Genomic DNA, 15,915 nt, shown 5'->3' with positions numbered 1-15,915 from the left:
GTCTTCATGGCCCTGTTGGCGTCCATGAAATTCTCTGTAGGGCTGGAGAAGTGAAGTTTCATCCGTTAAGGATCCGGTGGCTCGACCGACTGGGATAAGGAAATGCTGCCTCTTTGAGCAGGAGCAGTTGGATACAGATGTTGATCCTGATGTGTCTCCTGAGGAGCATGCTGGGTCCTCCCCTGCTGAGGCTGCTTTGCAATCCTATGATCTTGCAGCTTGCATGGTAACTACGTTCACCTTCGAGGTTTTCTCCACCACCCCCATCATTCTGGAGGATAATTCAGAGCAGTGGAAAGTTGTCCCCACTTCTATTATAACCCTGATTTCCACAAAATGCTTTGCTACTTGTGGCTGCCTGGGCCATTCCCCCAATCCACGAGCCCACCTCCTGTCCACTGTACAGCTCTGACTATACATGTCAGCCAATCTGAATCCCCACTTATTACAGACATGCTCTTGTTACTGGTGGTGACCCCAACCCACATCCCTGAAACCCACGTGTTCTCCATCCCCGCCCAGCATGTTTTAGGTAAAATATAAACCAGATATATTAAGTACGGGAGGATTGTAAGCTCTTAGGAGCTGGGAGCAAGCTCAATGTGAGTTACCTCATTTTATTTGGGTCCAAATTCAGAGCAAAGGGTACAGACTAAGCCGGCTGTGAATCGAACAGCAGGTTCCACTTCCTCAATACACAGACTGGAGCCCTCCCTCCCCCAATCTTTCTAGCCTGAGCCTAAACTTACCAGTTCAGACGTCCTGGTGGGGGGGGGGGGGCGCGACTCATGAAGTCACTCTCCCCCTTTTGTTCAGGTTGAACCTCTCTAGGCCGGCACCTTCAGAACCCGACCGGTGCCAAACCCGAGAGTGTAAACTAACTTTATGGGACTGTGGGAGACTCGGCCACACCCATGCTAGGTGGGCGTGGGGCTGAGGGAAATCGTGTCAGAGCGTGGATGTTGCCGGACCAGAGACTGTCAGACGAGAAGGTTTCAGCCCGTCCTTCCAGCTGCCCTTATGGCTGGGGTCTCCAACCGTTTTAAGCATGAGATGGCTTTTTTCATTGAAGTGCAATCCTCAACCCCAAACACCCTTGCCCTGCCTTCTTCTCGCCCCTTCTCTGAGACCCTACCCCTGCTCACTCTCTCCTCCCTCCTCCCTCACTTTTATCAGGCTGGGGGCAGAGATTTGGAGTTCAGGACTGGGGCCAGGGTTTGGGGTGAAGGCTCCAGCTGGGCACTGTTTACCACAGGTGGGTTCTGGGTGGTGGTGCCAAGGCCAAGGCCAGCTTGCCCTTGCCCTGCCCCACTCCCCAAAGCAGCCAGCAAACTCTCTCCATCACTGCTCTGTGGAGAGGGGGTACAGGGTGGGGGGGGCACCCTGACATCAGCACCCCCACTTTGTCTTCTTCCCATGCCCTGCACAGCAAGCGGGCAGCTCCAAGGCTGAGGCAGGAGCAGAACTGCAGTGCTGAGGGGCAGATCAAGAGCCGGTACTTGACAACCTCCCAGCCAAACCTGTCAGGATCACCTGTCAGAGACTCCAAGATCTACCACTAGGTGGTTGGTGACCATTGTCCTATGGGATAGGCTCTGGGATACGGGATTGGCTGTTGATGCATCATTAACAGCTGGCTGATGATGGCTATTCTGTTGCCACTGCAAGACTTATTTCAGGAACGCACAGCCATGCTTCATGACTTTCCATACAGTGACAGCACATACAGTCCAACAGGCTGGTCACGTTCAGTGGATGAGGACTAAACATTATACCCCACAGGGCGTACTTTGTACAAAACATATAATTATATGCCAGTGGTGGATGGGGGGGCTCCAGGGTCCTACTTCGAGGTCCAGAGTCACTGTGGCAGTGAAGTGGGATATCTGGGGAGGTGGGGGAAGGCAGAATGCCTCAGGGGTGCTGAGGTGGAGTGTGGGGCAGCATTTGCTCGTTTTCTATAAGCTGGGCACTTGTGAGAGCTCGAGAGAGATTGAAATGCTGCCAGCTGATTCAGAGGGCACCCACAGCCAAGTTGAGTTTCCATTGGTGGGGCACATAAAATTTATTCTGCACCGGGGTGGAAAAGATTAGCAGGAACACAGCTTTGAGGGTAAGATGGGATATGAGGGGGCTGCTGAGGTGGATGCTAGGTAGGGTGTGGGAGGGAAACACTGAGGCGGGGGGCGGGGGGAAGGAGATGATGCTTAGGCAGGGTGTGTGTGTGTGTGTTGATGGCTGTCTGTGTGGAGGTTAGTCCCTCCTATCAGCACCAAGCACGGCAGAAGTAGGCTCAGGACATGGTCCTGGTTGTCAACACCAGATGGGGAAAGCTGGCGGCAGGAGTGTGGTGGGGTCAGTGCCAGCTGGGGCGGGGCAAGACAGGGTGGTGTGGTCTGTAGGGTTGGCATATCTTGGGGTAGGCAGCATGGGCCCTGGGTATAGCACTGGCTGGGAAAAGGCATGGGTGGGAGTGTGGGGCAGGACCTGGGGTCAGCACTTGATGGGGAAGGGCAGGATTGTGTGATGTTGTCCCTGGGGACGCAGTCTGTGCCCAGCGATGGGTGGCGAAGGACAGGGGCAGAGGTGGTGTGCTGCCCCTGATGTTGGTGTTAGGCTAGTGGGCACAGGTGGCATAGTCCCTGGAGTCAGCACCATGTGGGGAAGACAGAGGTGGGACTGGGGGGTGGCCCAGTATTCCCTCTAATTTTTCCATCTTTGTGCAGAATACATTTTGTTATATGCACCAAGGCATGTGTAGATGTGCACCAGCAGGAGACACGCACGCTGCTGTGTGTGGGCACTCTGCCAATCAGCTGGGCCGCATTGGACTGGCTCCCAAGTGCTCAACCTACAGGGGCCACAGAGAAGGGCCCTGCCCCTGGGCCAGGCAGGGGAGGGTGTGGACGGGTGGGCGGTCCCTGGGGTTAGGCTCAGGCTCTGGTGGGCGGGGCCAAGGCAGGCCTGGGGGGCTGTGGGTCCAGGCTGCGCTGCAGGGATCACGGCTCTGGTGCCAGCCTTGGATCCAGCCCTGGTCCCCCACTGTTATTGTGGGTCCTACTGTAACCCGTGCGCGGGCTCCCCCTGCTGCTTCTGGCGGCCTAGCGCAAGGGGCCGTGAAATGCGCTGCGGCCCCTTTAAGGCTGGGGAGAGCCCCGCCTCTCCGCGCATGCGCGCGAGGTGCCGCCCGGGGGGGGGGGGGAGCGGCGGGCAGAGTGTCTCCCGCGGAGGCTGGCCGGCGCGCGCTGCATCGTGCGCTGGCGGCGGGGCCGCGCCCCAGGAGTCACCCCTGCCCCGCGGGAGCGCGCCCCGCCCCGGAGGATGCGCCCGAGGGCGAGGCGGGGCCGCTGGACTTCGCTGCCCCCGGCCCGCAGGTGAGAGACCGGCCCGCGGGCCGCGCGCGAGGGAGTCTGGGGGCGCGGGGCTGTTGTGGGGAGGGGCTGAGGGAGGGGGTAGTGCAGTGGGGAGGGGGTTGGGGGGGTAGTGCAGTGGGGAGGGGGCGGGGGGGGCTGAGGGAGGGGGTAGTGCAGTGGGGAGGGGGCTGGGGGGGTAGTGCAGTGGGGAGGGGGCTGGGGGGGTAGTGCAGTGGGGAGGGGGCTGGGGAGGGGGTGAGGGAGGGGGTAGTGCAGTGGGGAGGGGGCTGGGGAGGGGGTTGGGGGGGTAGTGCAGTGGGGAGGGGGCTGGGGGGGCTAAGGGAGGGGGTAGTGCAGTGGGGAGGAGGCTGAGGGGGGGTAATGCAGTGGGGAGGGGGCTGAGGGGGGCTGAGGGAGGGGGTAGTGCAGTGGGGAGGGGGCTGAGGGAGTGCTGTGGGCAGGGGGAGCTGGGGGGCTGAGTGATGGGAGGGGGTGCTTTGGGGATGGGGAGCTGGAGAGTGAACGAGGAGAGAGGGTGTAGGGGGAGGGAGTGCTCCCACATCCCTATGGCTATGGGGCTGGGCTGCTGTGATCCCCTCCCGCCCCGTTCCTCTGACTCGGGTCACATCACTCCTTGCCCAGGGCCCCAGTAGCCCGGGCTGGGGTTTGTGTGACATGTAATTCCTGCGGTGGGGGGAGGGAGCCTGGATTGTGCTTTGGGCAGTAATGTCATAATGACCTTTAAAGCCAGAAGGTGTTACAAGCTTGTCCTGCCTCCTGCTCAGGTGTTCACCGTGGCCTTGCCTTGCCTGCCCGATGGCCTGCTGAGCCACAGAAACAGACAAGCAAATCACTTAGGACAGGGAAAAGTCAGCGTTTCTCAGCACTTACCCGTTGTGGGCTCTGGTTTGAACCTATATGTATAGTACTCCCCTTCCCCCAGCGTCACTGTGTAGTAGAGGGTTACAAATGTGGACTTTTAGTGGGGAATAGTCTTGAAGCCTTTCCATTTGCGGTATGTTGCTTTGCTACTTTTTCCTGTGTGCTCAAGACCTTGCTATGCTAGGAGAACAGCCCATAAGGAGCATAGGAGCAGATGGGGGACCAGGACAATTGTGCTACATACCTGCTCTTGGAGTAATGGAGAGCTCTTGATGTACCATTATTCAAAATGCTACTTTGCAGGTCGAGGTTCTGTTAGTGGCTGTGGCACAGATGCTCCGTGCGGCTTTAAACAACTCTGTTTCCCTATAAGAACTTAAAATGGGGTTAATACCAACTCAGGGACACCCTGTAAATTGTTTGTAAAGTACTTTGAGATCAAATACCTTTACTGCAGAAGAGAAAATTTACTCTTGTAAGAGCTATAAAAGTGCTCAGACTGATGAACTGTGTAAGCCTGGACTCATTGGTGAACATTCATGGTTACGCGCAAGCTCCCACCCCACTCGTGCATGCTGGGAGCTGGCTTTCAGAGGCGGCAGCGCGGGGAGTCAGCCACCTCCCTGGGAGTGGGGCAGCAGGCAGGAGCCAGTGTCTGCCAGGAGCCATCTGCCACTGCAGGTTCATGCAACTTTGTAACCGCTGAAAAACTCAGTAGTTACCACAGTTACACAATTACTGGCTTTTTAACATTCCTAATGCATACACCGTGTCTTTTGAATCAGTACTGTTATAAGCTGGGTGAAATCTTGACCCAAGCATAAGCTTACTCCTAAAACAAAAGGTAGGTCAAAACCATCCAAGACTTTTGGGTGGCTGTTGTGTAGGCTAGAGGTGTGTTTGTGTGGGAAGAGAGATCGCACACCCCAATTGAGAACCTACGAGAGGGAGAGGCCAGGCACAGACTCCTGAGTGGCTGTCTTAAGCAAAAGTTTGGCACTGGAAATAGCTAGAGAGAGAGAGAGCTTTTGGGTCTGGTATTGGCTAAGGAGGCTTGCAGACTGTAAGCTCAGAAAGTGCTGCTTCTGGTCTTGGTTCCCTTTGCATTGAGGCACAAGGCTTTGTACATGGCTTGTAAATAAACAAGATTGCATCAAGGGAAATATCAGACTCCATCAATTTCTGCTTCCAGCTGGCATGTTGCCAGGGCCCTGAACTTTGATTAGCCACTTGTTCAGATTATATCGGGGCAACCAGTTTGACCTGCATGTGTCTGTTGCCAGTGGGAATGGCACAAACTATTCAGATACTCCTCCCGCTATTGCCCCATGGCATCTTTCAGAATCTCTGAGTCCACTGCTTCTGGGAGTGGGGCATAGGCGCTGACTTCTGTTTCAGCTAGGAGATGCTCAACTCTCTCCCCCCGCTCCACCCCTTCTGCCGAACCCCAGCCCTTCCTCTTTTTAGCCCCTCCCCTGAGCAAGCCACCTTCATACCTCTGACTGTAGGGTGCATATCCAGAGGGAAGGGTAGTCAAAGTAATTCAGAGCAGCACTAAAAAGGACACAGAACCTATGTTTCTGGTTCAGAACACAGCTCAGTATGGCTAGTGTGGTTGCAGTGAATCGTTTGTGCTGAAAACAATTCTGTCGGAGCAGTTCAGGTAGGAACTATTCACATGTGTGCTGTAGGTACTGTCTTAAGACTATGTCTACAGCAAACTTTGCTTGATGCTAATATGCCTGGATGCAGGGCCAAGCACCATCTAGATCAGAGCTACTCAACGTGCGACCCGTTTGTTTGTGGCACGCAGTGCCATTTGGGTTTATGCGGAGCTCAACACGCAGCCCACAGGTGGGATCCTTTTGCCATGGCCTCCACTGGGAGCATGCTTCACGACTGAGAGTCAATATAATGGTCTTCTGTTGATAGGTGGTGTGGTAGTTAAATTCTTTGACTGTCATTGCTCATTAAAAGTGCTGTCAGATGGGTGGAAATCGGGTAAATATTGCATTTTATTAATATCAGCAGAACTGACTTAAATGGGGCCTGTGTGTTGTGAAGTCTTGCCTTAAGCTTTGTATTCATGCCCGTCAGTGTGAAAGAAGCTATTTGCATGTATATGAACTACACTTAAGTTGAGGCCCTCGCATGTGCTGTGAGTATCATTGTGGCCCCCAGGGCTTCCAAAGTTAAGTATCAGGGATGATCTAGATCAGGGCTAGATGCCTATCCAACCTGCTCTTAAATATCTCCAGCATGGAGATTCCACAATCTCCCTGGGCAATTTATTCCAGTGTTTACCCACCCTGACATGCAGGAAGTTTTTTTCTGATGTCCAACCTAAACCTCCCTTGCTGCATTTTAAGGCCATTGCTTCTTGTCCCATCATCAGAGGCCATGGAGAACACTTTTTCTCCCTCCTCCTTGTAACACCCTTTTAGATATTTGATAACCGCTATCATGTCTCCCCTCAGTCTTCTCTTTTCTAAACTAAACAAGCCCAATTCTTTCAGTCTTCCCTCATAGTTCATGTTTTCTAGACTTTTAATCATTTTTTGTTGCTCTTCTCTGGACCGTCTCCAATTTCTCCACATTTTGAAATGCGGTGCCCAGAACTGGACACAATACTCCAAATGAGGCCTAAGCACAGAGTAGAGCAGAAGAATGACTTCATGTGTCTTGCTCACAGCACACCTGTTAATGCATCCCAGAATCATGTTTGCTTTTTTTTGCAAGTGTCACACTGTTGACTCATATTTAGCTTGTGGTCCACCATGACTCCTAAATCCCTTTCTGCAGTACTCCCTCCTAGACAATCACTTCCCATTCTGTATGTGTGAAACTGATGGTTCCTTCCCTAAGTGGATCACTTTGCATTTGTCTTGATTAAACTTCATCCTATTTTCCTCAAGCCATTTCTCTAGTTTATCCAGATCATATAAAGATTTCTAACTTGAATGTATCTGCCTTCAGTTTCCAGCCATCGGTTCTTCGTATGTATTAGTCTGCTAAATTAAAGGCTCCTTTGGTATGTGGTGTTTCTCCCTATGAAAGTACTTACTGTAATCAATCACCTCTTGTTTTTCATAAACTAAAAACAGATTAAGCTCTTTGAATCTCTCACTGTGAGCCATTTTCTCCAATCCCCAAATCACTTTTGTCTTTTCTGCACCCTCTCCTGTTTTTCAACATTCTTTAAAAAATGTGGACACCAGAACAAGACGTTGTGTTCCGGTATCTGACTCCTCGATACCATATGCAGAGGTAAAATCACCTTCATGGTCCTACTCACAACTCTTTTTAAACATCTAAGGATTACATTAGCCCTTTTTGCAACAGCATCACACTGGGAGCTCATGCTCAGTTGCTTGCCTGCTGTGACCTCTAGTACCTTTTCAGAGTTGCTTCTTTCCAGGATACAGCTCCCCGTTCTGTAGGTAGGGTTTGCATTTCTTGTTCCTACATGTATAACTTTGTATTTGACTGTATTAAAACACATCCTGTGTCCTATAGCTTGACCTTTATCATGTGAACTCTTTGAGTGACTTATGTGAATTCCATGCTAAGGAAAGGTGCTAGTTTAACAGGGTTGGAGATGGAAGATTCTCTTATCTGTGGAATAGGTACATCTAGGGCAGTAGAAATGCAGTCTTCTCCTGTATGTAGTTAATATACCTTTTCCCTGATCTGAAAGGACTGCCAACTAGTATTTGAGAGGTAGTCGTTTCAGCTTATAGATGTATAGGAATTTATCATTCATTTTGACCTTTTTTTTAACTGATAAGGTGGATTATTTTTCCTTATGAACAGCCTCCCCGGATTACTTAATGGGTTGAACTGTCTGAGAATGAATTGCCACTTTCAGTTTTGTACGTATTTTTTTTTCTCTTGAGAGAATCAATTTTTTTTTCAAACTTCTCAATGTCTGCTTGCTGTCTTCTCACTGTCTGCTTGTAATATCTGCAGTAAATCACAGAAATTGGAATACTTGAGTGTCTAAGCATGACATAAGATTGTATGGATACCTATGTTTGGGCTTTTATAACTGTCTGGGGTTGTATTTGCTTACTGAACTATCAGCAAACATTTCTTTCAAGTGCCGATTATTGAACAAAGAGAATGTAATGGCTCCCTTGGAACCAATGATGTCCGCAGTGTAATGCAGTGTGCTAGAGGCAACACAGTTTATACGGTTCAGACAGCAATACAAAGTTATGATCATCAATCTTTAATATAAATGCTATACTAATGCACAGTAATTGACTATTCATGTGTTACTGGCAAAAAGCCTTATGTTCAGGTTGCTAGTGAGTGAAAATTGTGCCTCTCCAGGTTTTTGGCCTGTGTGAAATAAATACGTATAAACAAACACTGGATAAAAATAAACACACAAATCATCTTGACAATTGACACTAATTGGCCTGTGTGCTTAGAAGAGAGGTACACTCTGCTTTACCCCCACTGACTCTGTATGCTCTGTGGGTGGTATACTGGAGAACACTTACTCCCTGCCACTTCAAAAACTCACAAACCTTAATTCAGGGATAATGCTGGTTATGTACCCTTTGTATCTTGTGACCTGTGTAAACTGATGCTTGTAATTTCTTGTAACCTCAGCTGTACAGTGCCTTCCTTTTTAATGTGTGTAACGTTAACTGGATTTCAAACATTAAATTCATACATTTTTTTTTAAATTTGAATCCGCACCAGAGAAATTAAACTTTCCTTTTTCCATTCCACTGAGAGTGAGAGAATTTATCAGTTGCAGGAAGGGAGAATGGTCTGTGTGTGTAGAGAGAGGTATGCCTTTCTATTGACTTTTATCCTGAGCTGGAGGGGTTTTTTTTGTGCAGACACACAAGATTTTGAGCTCAATCAGCTTATTCTGGCACATTCCTCCTGTGCTAAAGTCATTAAAAAGCAAAACAAAACCAGAGACCACTACTTAATTGCCTTGCTTCTTTTTGAGAGCCTGCAAATGTAATGTTTCTTTAAAAAAGTCTTTGAGTGGTACACGTGCCAAAAGTCTGAAGTTTGCAATATCACCGAGAAAATCTAAAGGTGATCTTTTTATTCAGAGCAGCGAAGTGCCAGTAGAAATTAAATAAATAGGTAAAGTGCTGGATGTCTCCAGTAGCAGTTGGAAAATGGGCTTTTAGGGTGCCTATGCTGCTTTTTCTCTTCTCTATTGTACCTCAGGGTACATCTAGACTACATGCCTCTCGCCAGAGGCATGTAGATTAGGCTACCAGACATAGTAAAATGAAGCGGCGATTTAAATAATCGCCGCTTCATTTAAATTTACATGGCTGCCGCGCTGAGCCGACAAACAGCTGATCAGCTGTTTGTCGGCTCAGCGCGGCAGCCATGTAAATTTAAATGAAGCGGCGATTATTTAAATCGCCGCTTCATTTTACTATGTCTGGTAGCCTAATCTACATGCCTCTGGCGACAGAGGCATGTAGTCTAGATGTACCCTCAGTCTCCCAGTGTGATGCTTGGTACTCTGAGGCCCCAGCGCCCACTCCCTGTCTTAGTTTTTCCAACTTGTAAAATGCAGCAATACTTGCCTCACGGGGGTCATTTGGATTTGTTAACATTTGAAAAGTGCTAAGGTTTATGCTGTAATGTCTAGGGATGTAAAATTCCAGTTAACCAGTTAAATCTTAGTTTAACCTGTTAACTGATTAAACAGGCTGCAGCTGTGAGCCAGCAGCCCTGTAGGGGGGGTGGCAGTCCAGAGTTGCACATGGTTGGGGGGGGGTGAGGGGAGAGAGGAAAAAGAAAAAACACCTTGTGTAAAGCTGTGTGTTTGACAGCGTTTATGTGAGAGCACTTTGTGGAATCCTGCACAGATTTCTGAATCTTCATCGCTTTAAGGCAAGGGTTCTCAAACTATGATACCACAACCCCTCTCTAAGTTGCTCGCCCTCCCCCCCGGGGGGGTCGGGACCTGCAGTTTGAGAAACGTGGCTTTAAGGCTATGTCTGCACTGGAAAGATTTGACGACAAAAGTACTGTCGACATTCGTAAGTTGCCAGAAAGGAAGTTGACAAATCATGTGGACTTTCCCATCCTTCCTCGATATGCTGTGGCCATGTTGCTTTGCTCTTTTTTAGCAGGGGAGCTAGCAATGGGAATAAGCATCCCGCGCTGCCTGATGTCACCTTCAGTTGCTGGACTCTGTGGGGACACACAACATAGCGCTAGGCATATTGGGAATGTGAGAAATGTCTCATCAGACACCTCTTTGCTTCCCAGCCCTCCTGGGGCTTCCAGCTTAACTTTCGTGCCGCTTGAATGACTGTCCTTGCTGCGAACTCCAGCATCTGCTGTGAGAAATTCTGGATCCCAGACTTTGTTGTGGTCAGTGTGCTTAGCCCTGTTGCAATGCGTGGTGTGCTACTTGTGCACTTAATAGCAGAGGACCAAGGCTCAGGGGCAGATGACAGTGTGCGGGGAAGGAGGGTTGGCATGGCACAGTACCGCACAGTCCGCACTTGTGCAGCTGGTGTGCGTGGAAACAATTGGTAATAATTCAACCCTTGTCCACTGCCTGCCATTCCTCTGGCTGGCCTGTCCCTGCCTAGGTTAACAGGCAAACCCAGCTCTGCTTCTGGGTGTGAGCAGGGGCACCCCTTGTGCTGCCAAACTCTGCCACCTTGGTTCAGGGAGCCCGGTGTGAGGACTGGCTTGTGAGGGCGTCGTACGACTGCGGGGGGGAATGGCTGGAATCTCTGAGAGAATCAACAAACGCATCAGGCAAAGCTTGGACACCACCTCGCAGCAAGATTCTATTGCTATCTGGGCGTAGAACGATGCTCTGTTTGAACATAACGCAGACCTGCTCTGGCTAAGCCTTGCCTACAGAAATAACGGACTTGGGCCACCCTGCGCCACTGCCACCTACCATCCACCCCCCAGGCTTCAAGCGCAACTTACCACACTGCCACCACCCCCATCCCTCGCCTGCACAAGAAGTCACTCTGCCTCTCTCCCTTTCGAATCCCTGTGCCTCTTCCCTCGCTTCATGCTCCATGTCCAGTTGCTGAGAGTCCTTGTAAACCTCGGGACCTGAGAACAATTCCTTGCTAGCTGGTGCACCGGTTGTCACCGGATTGTGTCCCACGTCCTCATCTGCTTCCACCTCTTCTTCAGTAAGTTCTGTCTCCAGCTAACTCCTGTTCCTGACTCTGTGCTGTGGGAAGTATCCACTCTCCTTGGACCATTGGGGCATTGTGGGAAGCAGGCAGGAGTTCAATGAACTCGACAAAAAACTCACCCTGCAGGATTGTTGACAATAAAGGGAGAGGGAGCAACCACACTTACCAATGTGGCCGAGGCCTTATAAGATCGGATTGCTGTAATGCTCTGAATGTAGGGCTGCATTTTAAGATTTGGACTTGTCAATGGATGAGGCAGCCTTCTGACTTTGCGATACCTCCCACAGGGATTGCATCACAGCTGTTCTCTGTTTGCTCTGGCTTCTGGTTTTGGATTGGGGTTTAATTCAAGGTTTGGGTTTGATTTAAAAGTTGGAGTTTTTTTAAATGGTTTGAGCTCTGTGAGACCTACCTTCCCCTCATGTGACACAACTACAACTGCGAGCAGCTGCGTGCAAACTCACAACCCTGTGTTTAACTGAGTGTGTTTGGAGAACATTGCAGGGCGGGGCTCTGATAATTGCTTTTCTGCCCTGCTCCAGCACAGCCCACGTCTGACCTTTGGGGCATGCTACAAGGTCAGGATGTTTTCCCAGGCTTTCAGGAAGGATAAAGAGGATTTAGGGAGCTGTCAATTGTTCTGACATTTTAATTGTCTTTTTATTCACTTTTAACCATTTCAATGCGAATAACACTAAGAATCACAGATATGTCTCGCATCCTAGGAATACAGTGTTTCTTTGGAACTAACTATGGTAACATGGCCAGAAGACACCTAAACTTACCTTTTATCTATGACTCAAGTTGTGTTTTTTTTGTCCACAGTCAATGTTGAATGACCATTCACAATAGCATAACGTAGCAGCAGAATGTCAAGCGAGATTCACCATTTAAAGGAATGTGTGCAATTAAAAATCTTTCTCCTTAAAAGAAAATCTGCTATAATTACAATGGAGTTTGCGTTCTGAAAGATGAGAAGGGAAAAACTGTTTTTATTTTGTGCATTTCACAGCGTTTTGTGTAAACTAAGTTTTGTGGTTTCCTCTGTACTGTCAGTTAGGTTGCAGTCTTGTAAAGGGACACAACGTACACATTTAAATAGAGGCAGCAGCTTGTGGTGGGGTGGTGGTGTAAAAGCCTGCTCCCCGGGCATACTGGCTTCTGCCTGTCCCCCATGTGCAGAGGCAGTGGGCGGGGGAGAGGGGTGTCTTGTGTATAGCCCAGGCTGCCTGGTTTCCCCAGTTTTATCACTGTCTCTTCTTTAGTTAAGCATTTTTGAGTTGAAGTGGATTTACAGAAACAATCAGAAGATGTGAAGACTTCTGGCTGTGTGAGCCTAGGAGCTCATCCCAAATTAGGTATGGGTAAGCCTCATCCTTAACAGGTGCGGCTTACCTGTTAAGGTTAATCGGTAGGGTGTTGCTCCAGCCCTGCATGGGACCCACCGTGGACGAGAGTTGCTTCAGCTGGTGCACCCCTCCCAGCTTACCCCTCCTTTAATCAGTTTAACTGATTAAACAAGATGTTTAACCAGTTAACCAGGATTTTACATCCGTATCCCAAATTCTTTTCTCTCCTTTACTGCTGGCCTATACCACTATTGATTTATTCTTTGTAAAATGTGTTGGTGTACATGCTGCTAGAGTACTTGGATAGGTACATTTTTTAAAAGTCCAACTCTTCTGCTTTGCTTGGAAAAAATAAATGGCAAATTGCCTTTTAAAATGACCCCGAATTTAGCCCTGTGCCTCAAAATGAATTAGAAGAGTCTGTGTATCCAAGATAACTGCATCCGTTTTTTTATACGTGACTGTGGTGCACAGATTAAACTTGACAACTGACAAATTCATAATGTTTTAATTGTGCTTTTACTTGCATATTGATGCTGACAAGCGTTGGCCATAAAGATGTCGTTATGTAAAAACAAAATATTTGTGTGTGGGCGAGCGCAGATGGTGTAATAAAATGTACTTCTTGCTATTGAAATCATTTAGCAAAAAGTATCTAGTCCTTTTCCCATGAAGATTTTATGCTGGAGCTGAATTGTCAGCGAGCAATACTTCCCTTCAGGTTTAATTAAATTTTTCCACATTTTAGTTCAACAGTTGAATCAGGGAAGTATCCACAGGCCCAGAAATTGGCACTCAGAAAATGTTATGGAATAAATTGTTCTGGCTTGGGGATAACAAGTTGTGAATACGCTATGTGACCTTTTCTTTTGACACTATGGAATTTTGTTTGGATTATTTTGTGCATGTGTGAAAGATTAGGGTAGAAGGTAGAGCACTATATACAACACCAAGGATGCTGTGTCATCATGTCTCCGTAATTAGTCATGCAGTCAAACCTGAAGGTAGAGTTTGGAATTGGAACAAATGAAATTGGCATTATGTATGCATGTACGTGCAAGCATATTCTGCTCAGACTGTTTATTTCTGACTTTGTTTAAGCTTGAAGTATATTCATGCAATAGTTCAATAAAATATATGGTTCTCTGCACATTTATTACTGTAAAACAATCCTATGAATTAAAAAGTATCACGGGATTAAGATTAAGGATGTAAAAGTGTAACTGTTTAAATGGCTAAGTTTCCATTAAGGTTACATGCTGGCTCCCTGGGAGTTATGAAAGCAGCAGGAACAGAGCTGTCGTATAGAATATATTCTAGTATTGCTTTTAATTTTGTAGATGCTGAATAAAAATGTCTCAGGAATGTCTGTCTTGCATAGAAAACATAATCCAAGAAGCCAGTGTTACAAGAATGATTAGTAGTAATGCTACTTGTGACATGTTTTCTTTCCATCAGACAGCTCCTTCAAAGCTTCGGGTTCTGCATGTTTTTCAGAGGGTAATATAGTAACCTTATCTCTCTCTTCAAATATCAGTAAAAATGTGAGTTTGAAAGGGAGAGTTTCCTGCAGCAATATGCAGCTTTGGATGTGTCTTATTTGCTAATGTGTGCCTTTAGCCCAGGGAAAATGACAGCTGAGTTCTTTCACCAGGTCTTTTACTGTATATTTAAACTTCCAGAAATACACATCTTGTGAAGTAAAGAGATTTTGTTCTTCCTTACTTGCGTTTTATAACTCCTTATCTGTGAGCACTTGCTTAGCCATGGTCTGCACTACAGTGTTAGGTCAACATACTTATGTCCGTGTACACGGTGCAGCCTTGTCCCATCAATGTAAGGGCCCGACTATGCTAGGGATGTGAAAGGTAAACAGGTAAGCATCACCCTTAACGGCTTACGAGACTTGTGGGCAGTGCAGTATGAAGACTAAGGATGTTCTGTATCAGGTAATTGACTAATCAAATAGGGCTGTTGCTATGCTTCAAAGGCGAAAACACCGAAACCTGGGGTCAGCTGGGGACTTGTCCACTGACCCTGGGCTGCATGCACTGCTACATTCAAAGTGGCAGCACCGCATGGAACAGCTGACCCTGGGCTCTATGCGGTGCTGCCACTTTGAAGTACCCCTTCTCCTCCCCTTGCTGCCTCTATCTGATAGAGGCAGCAAGGGGCTGAGGGATACCACTAGTCGACTAGTCTGTCGACTGTCCGATAAACATTTGCTTATTGGATAGTCGACTAGTCCTTCACATCCCCAATAAAGACTCCCTCCGAGCAGGGCCAGCAGCAGGGTCTGAGGCTATTCCCATGTTAAAAAGTGGGTGAGCATAGTTCCCCCATTCCTTCCAGTTCTGGTGCCCCAAATATTCTATGGCCTAGAGCCCCACTAAATCTTAATCTACTTCTGATCAAATGTGATGGCTTTTGTCCATATTCTTCTGTAGAGAATTGGTTTGAGCATAGTTTTTATTGGGAATAAATAGGAGTTATTTTTCATAAAAATAAATGTCATATTTAGCATAAATTGGCTACCTTCATGTGACAGGGAAACAAGCCTTTGGCATTTCTGTCTCTGAAGGCTTTGGAGCTACTTAGTCACTGAATATCATAGACCACACTTGACTTGGCTTTAGCGAGAGGATGATTAGTGACCTGTAAATGCAGTTTTTCAAGGATATTGCTACTTATGGATACATAATGGAAACCTGGGCGTTCTAGTTTAACCTAAATTGGGGGGGGGAGAACCCCTGGCTAGGCTCATGGTTAACCATGTACATGGTTACACTCTCACAACCCTACAGTAAATCTCCAGGAATGCCATGTGATCTAGCTGATTGAGGCATACAGCACTACACTGTGGAAACCATGGAGTGATTTCTAGGAGCTGTCAGGACCGGAAATAAAGATACAAGTAAATCAAACTGTAAAAGGAGTTAAAACTGTGAATTCTGTTTGTGTTACAAGGCCCTGCAGTAAAATATCTTATGATCCCTAACATACCACTTCATATTAATTGTGGCCTTCCTAGATTCTTCATATGCTTTGAAGTTTTGATTCTGCCTTTTCATAATTGCTTGAGGCGATGATATCCTTTCTACCACATGCTGCCTCTTGCTGCCCCACTAAATTGTTGGTGCGTTGTGTCGTTATTCTGCATGTTCA

At 47.9% G+C, this 15,915-nt stretch overlaps 1 protein-coding gene across 3 annotated transcripts in view; it reads left to right on the top strand.

Annotated features, from left to right (window-relative positions):
- The first annotated feature begins 3,154 nt into the window (after window positions 1-3,154).
- Window positions 3,155-15,915, top strand: part of GFOD2 (Gfo/Idh/MocA-like oxidoreductase domain containing 2) — a 37,233-nt gene continuing 24,472 nt past the window's right edge. The window contains exon 1 of one of the 3 annotated variants that reach the window (XM_075940516.1): window positions 3,155-3,374. In XM_075940516.1, the coding sequence (XP_075796631.1) occupies window positions 3,170-3,374 (205 nt within the window). In that variant the 5' untranslated portion in view covers window positions 3,155-3,169. Of the gene's footprint in view, window positions 3,375-5,874; window positions 5,899-15,915 lie in introns of those variants that run through there. The other 2 variants (XM_075940514.1, XM_075940515.1) reach the window with 2 other exon arrangements.

Source organism: Pelodiscus sinensis, chromosome 12, assembly GCF_049634645.1.
Source record: "Pelodiscus sinensis isolate JC-2024 chromosome 12, ASM4963464v1, whole genome shotgun sequence".
In the NCBI taxonomy this organism is placed as follows: domain Eukaryota; kingdom Metazoa; phylum Chordata; order Testudines; family Trionychidae; genus Pelodiscus; species Pelodiscus sinensis.
This window is presented reverse-complemented; position numbering and strand designations above follow the sequence as displayed.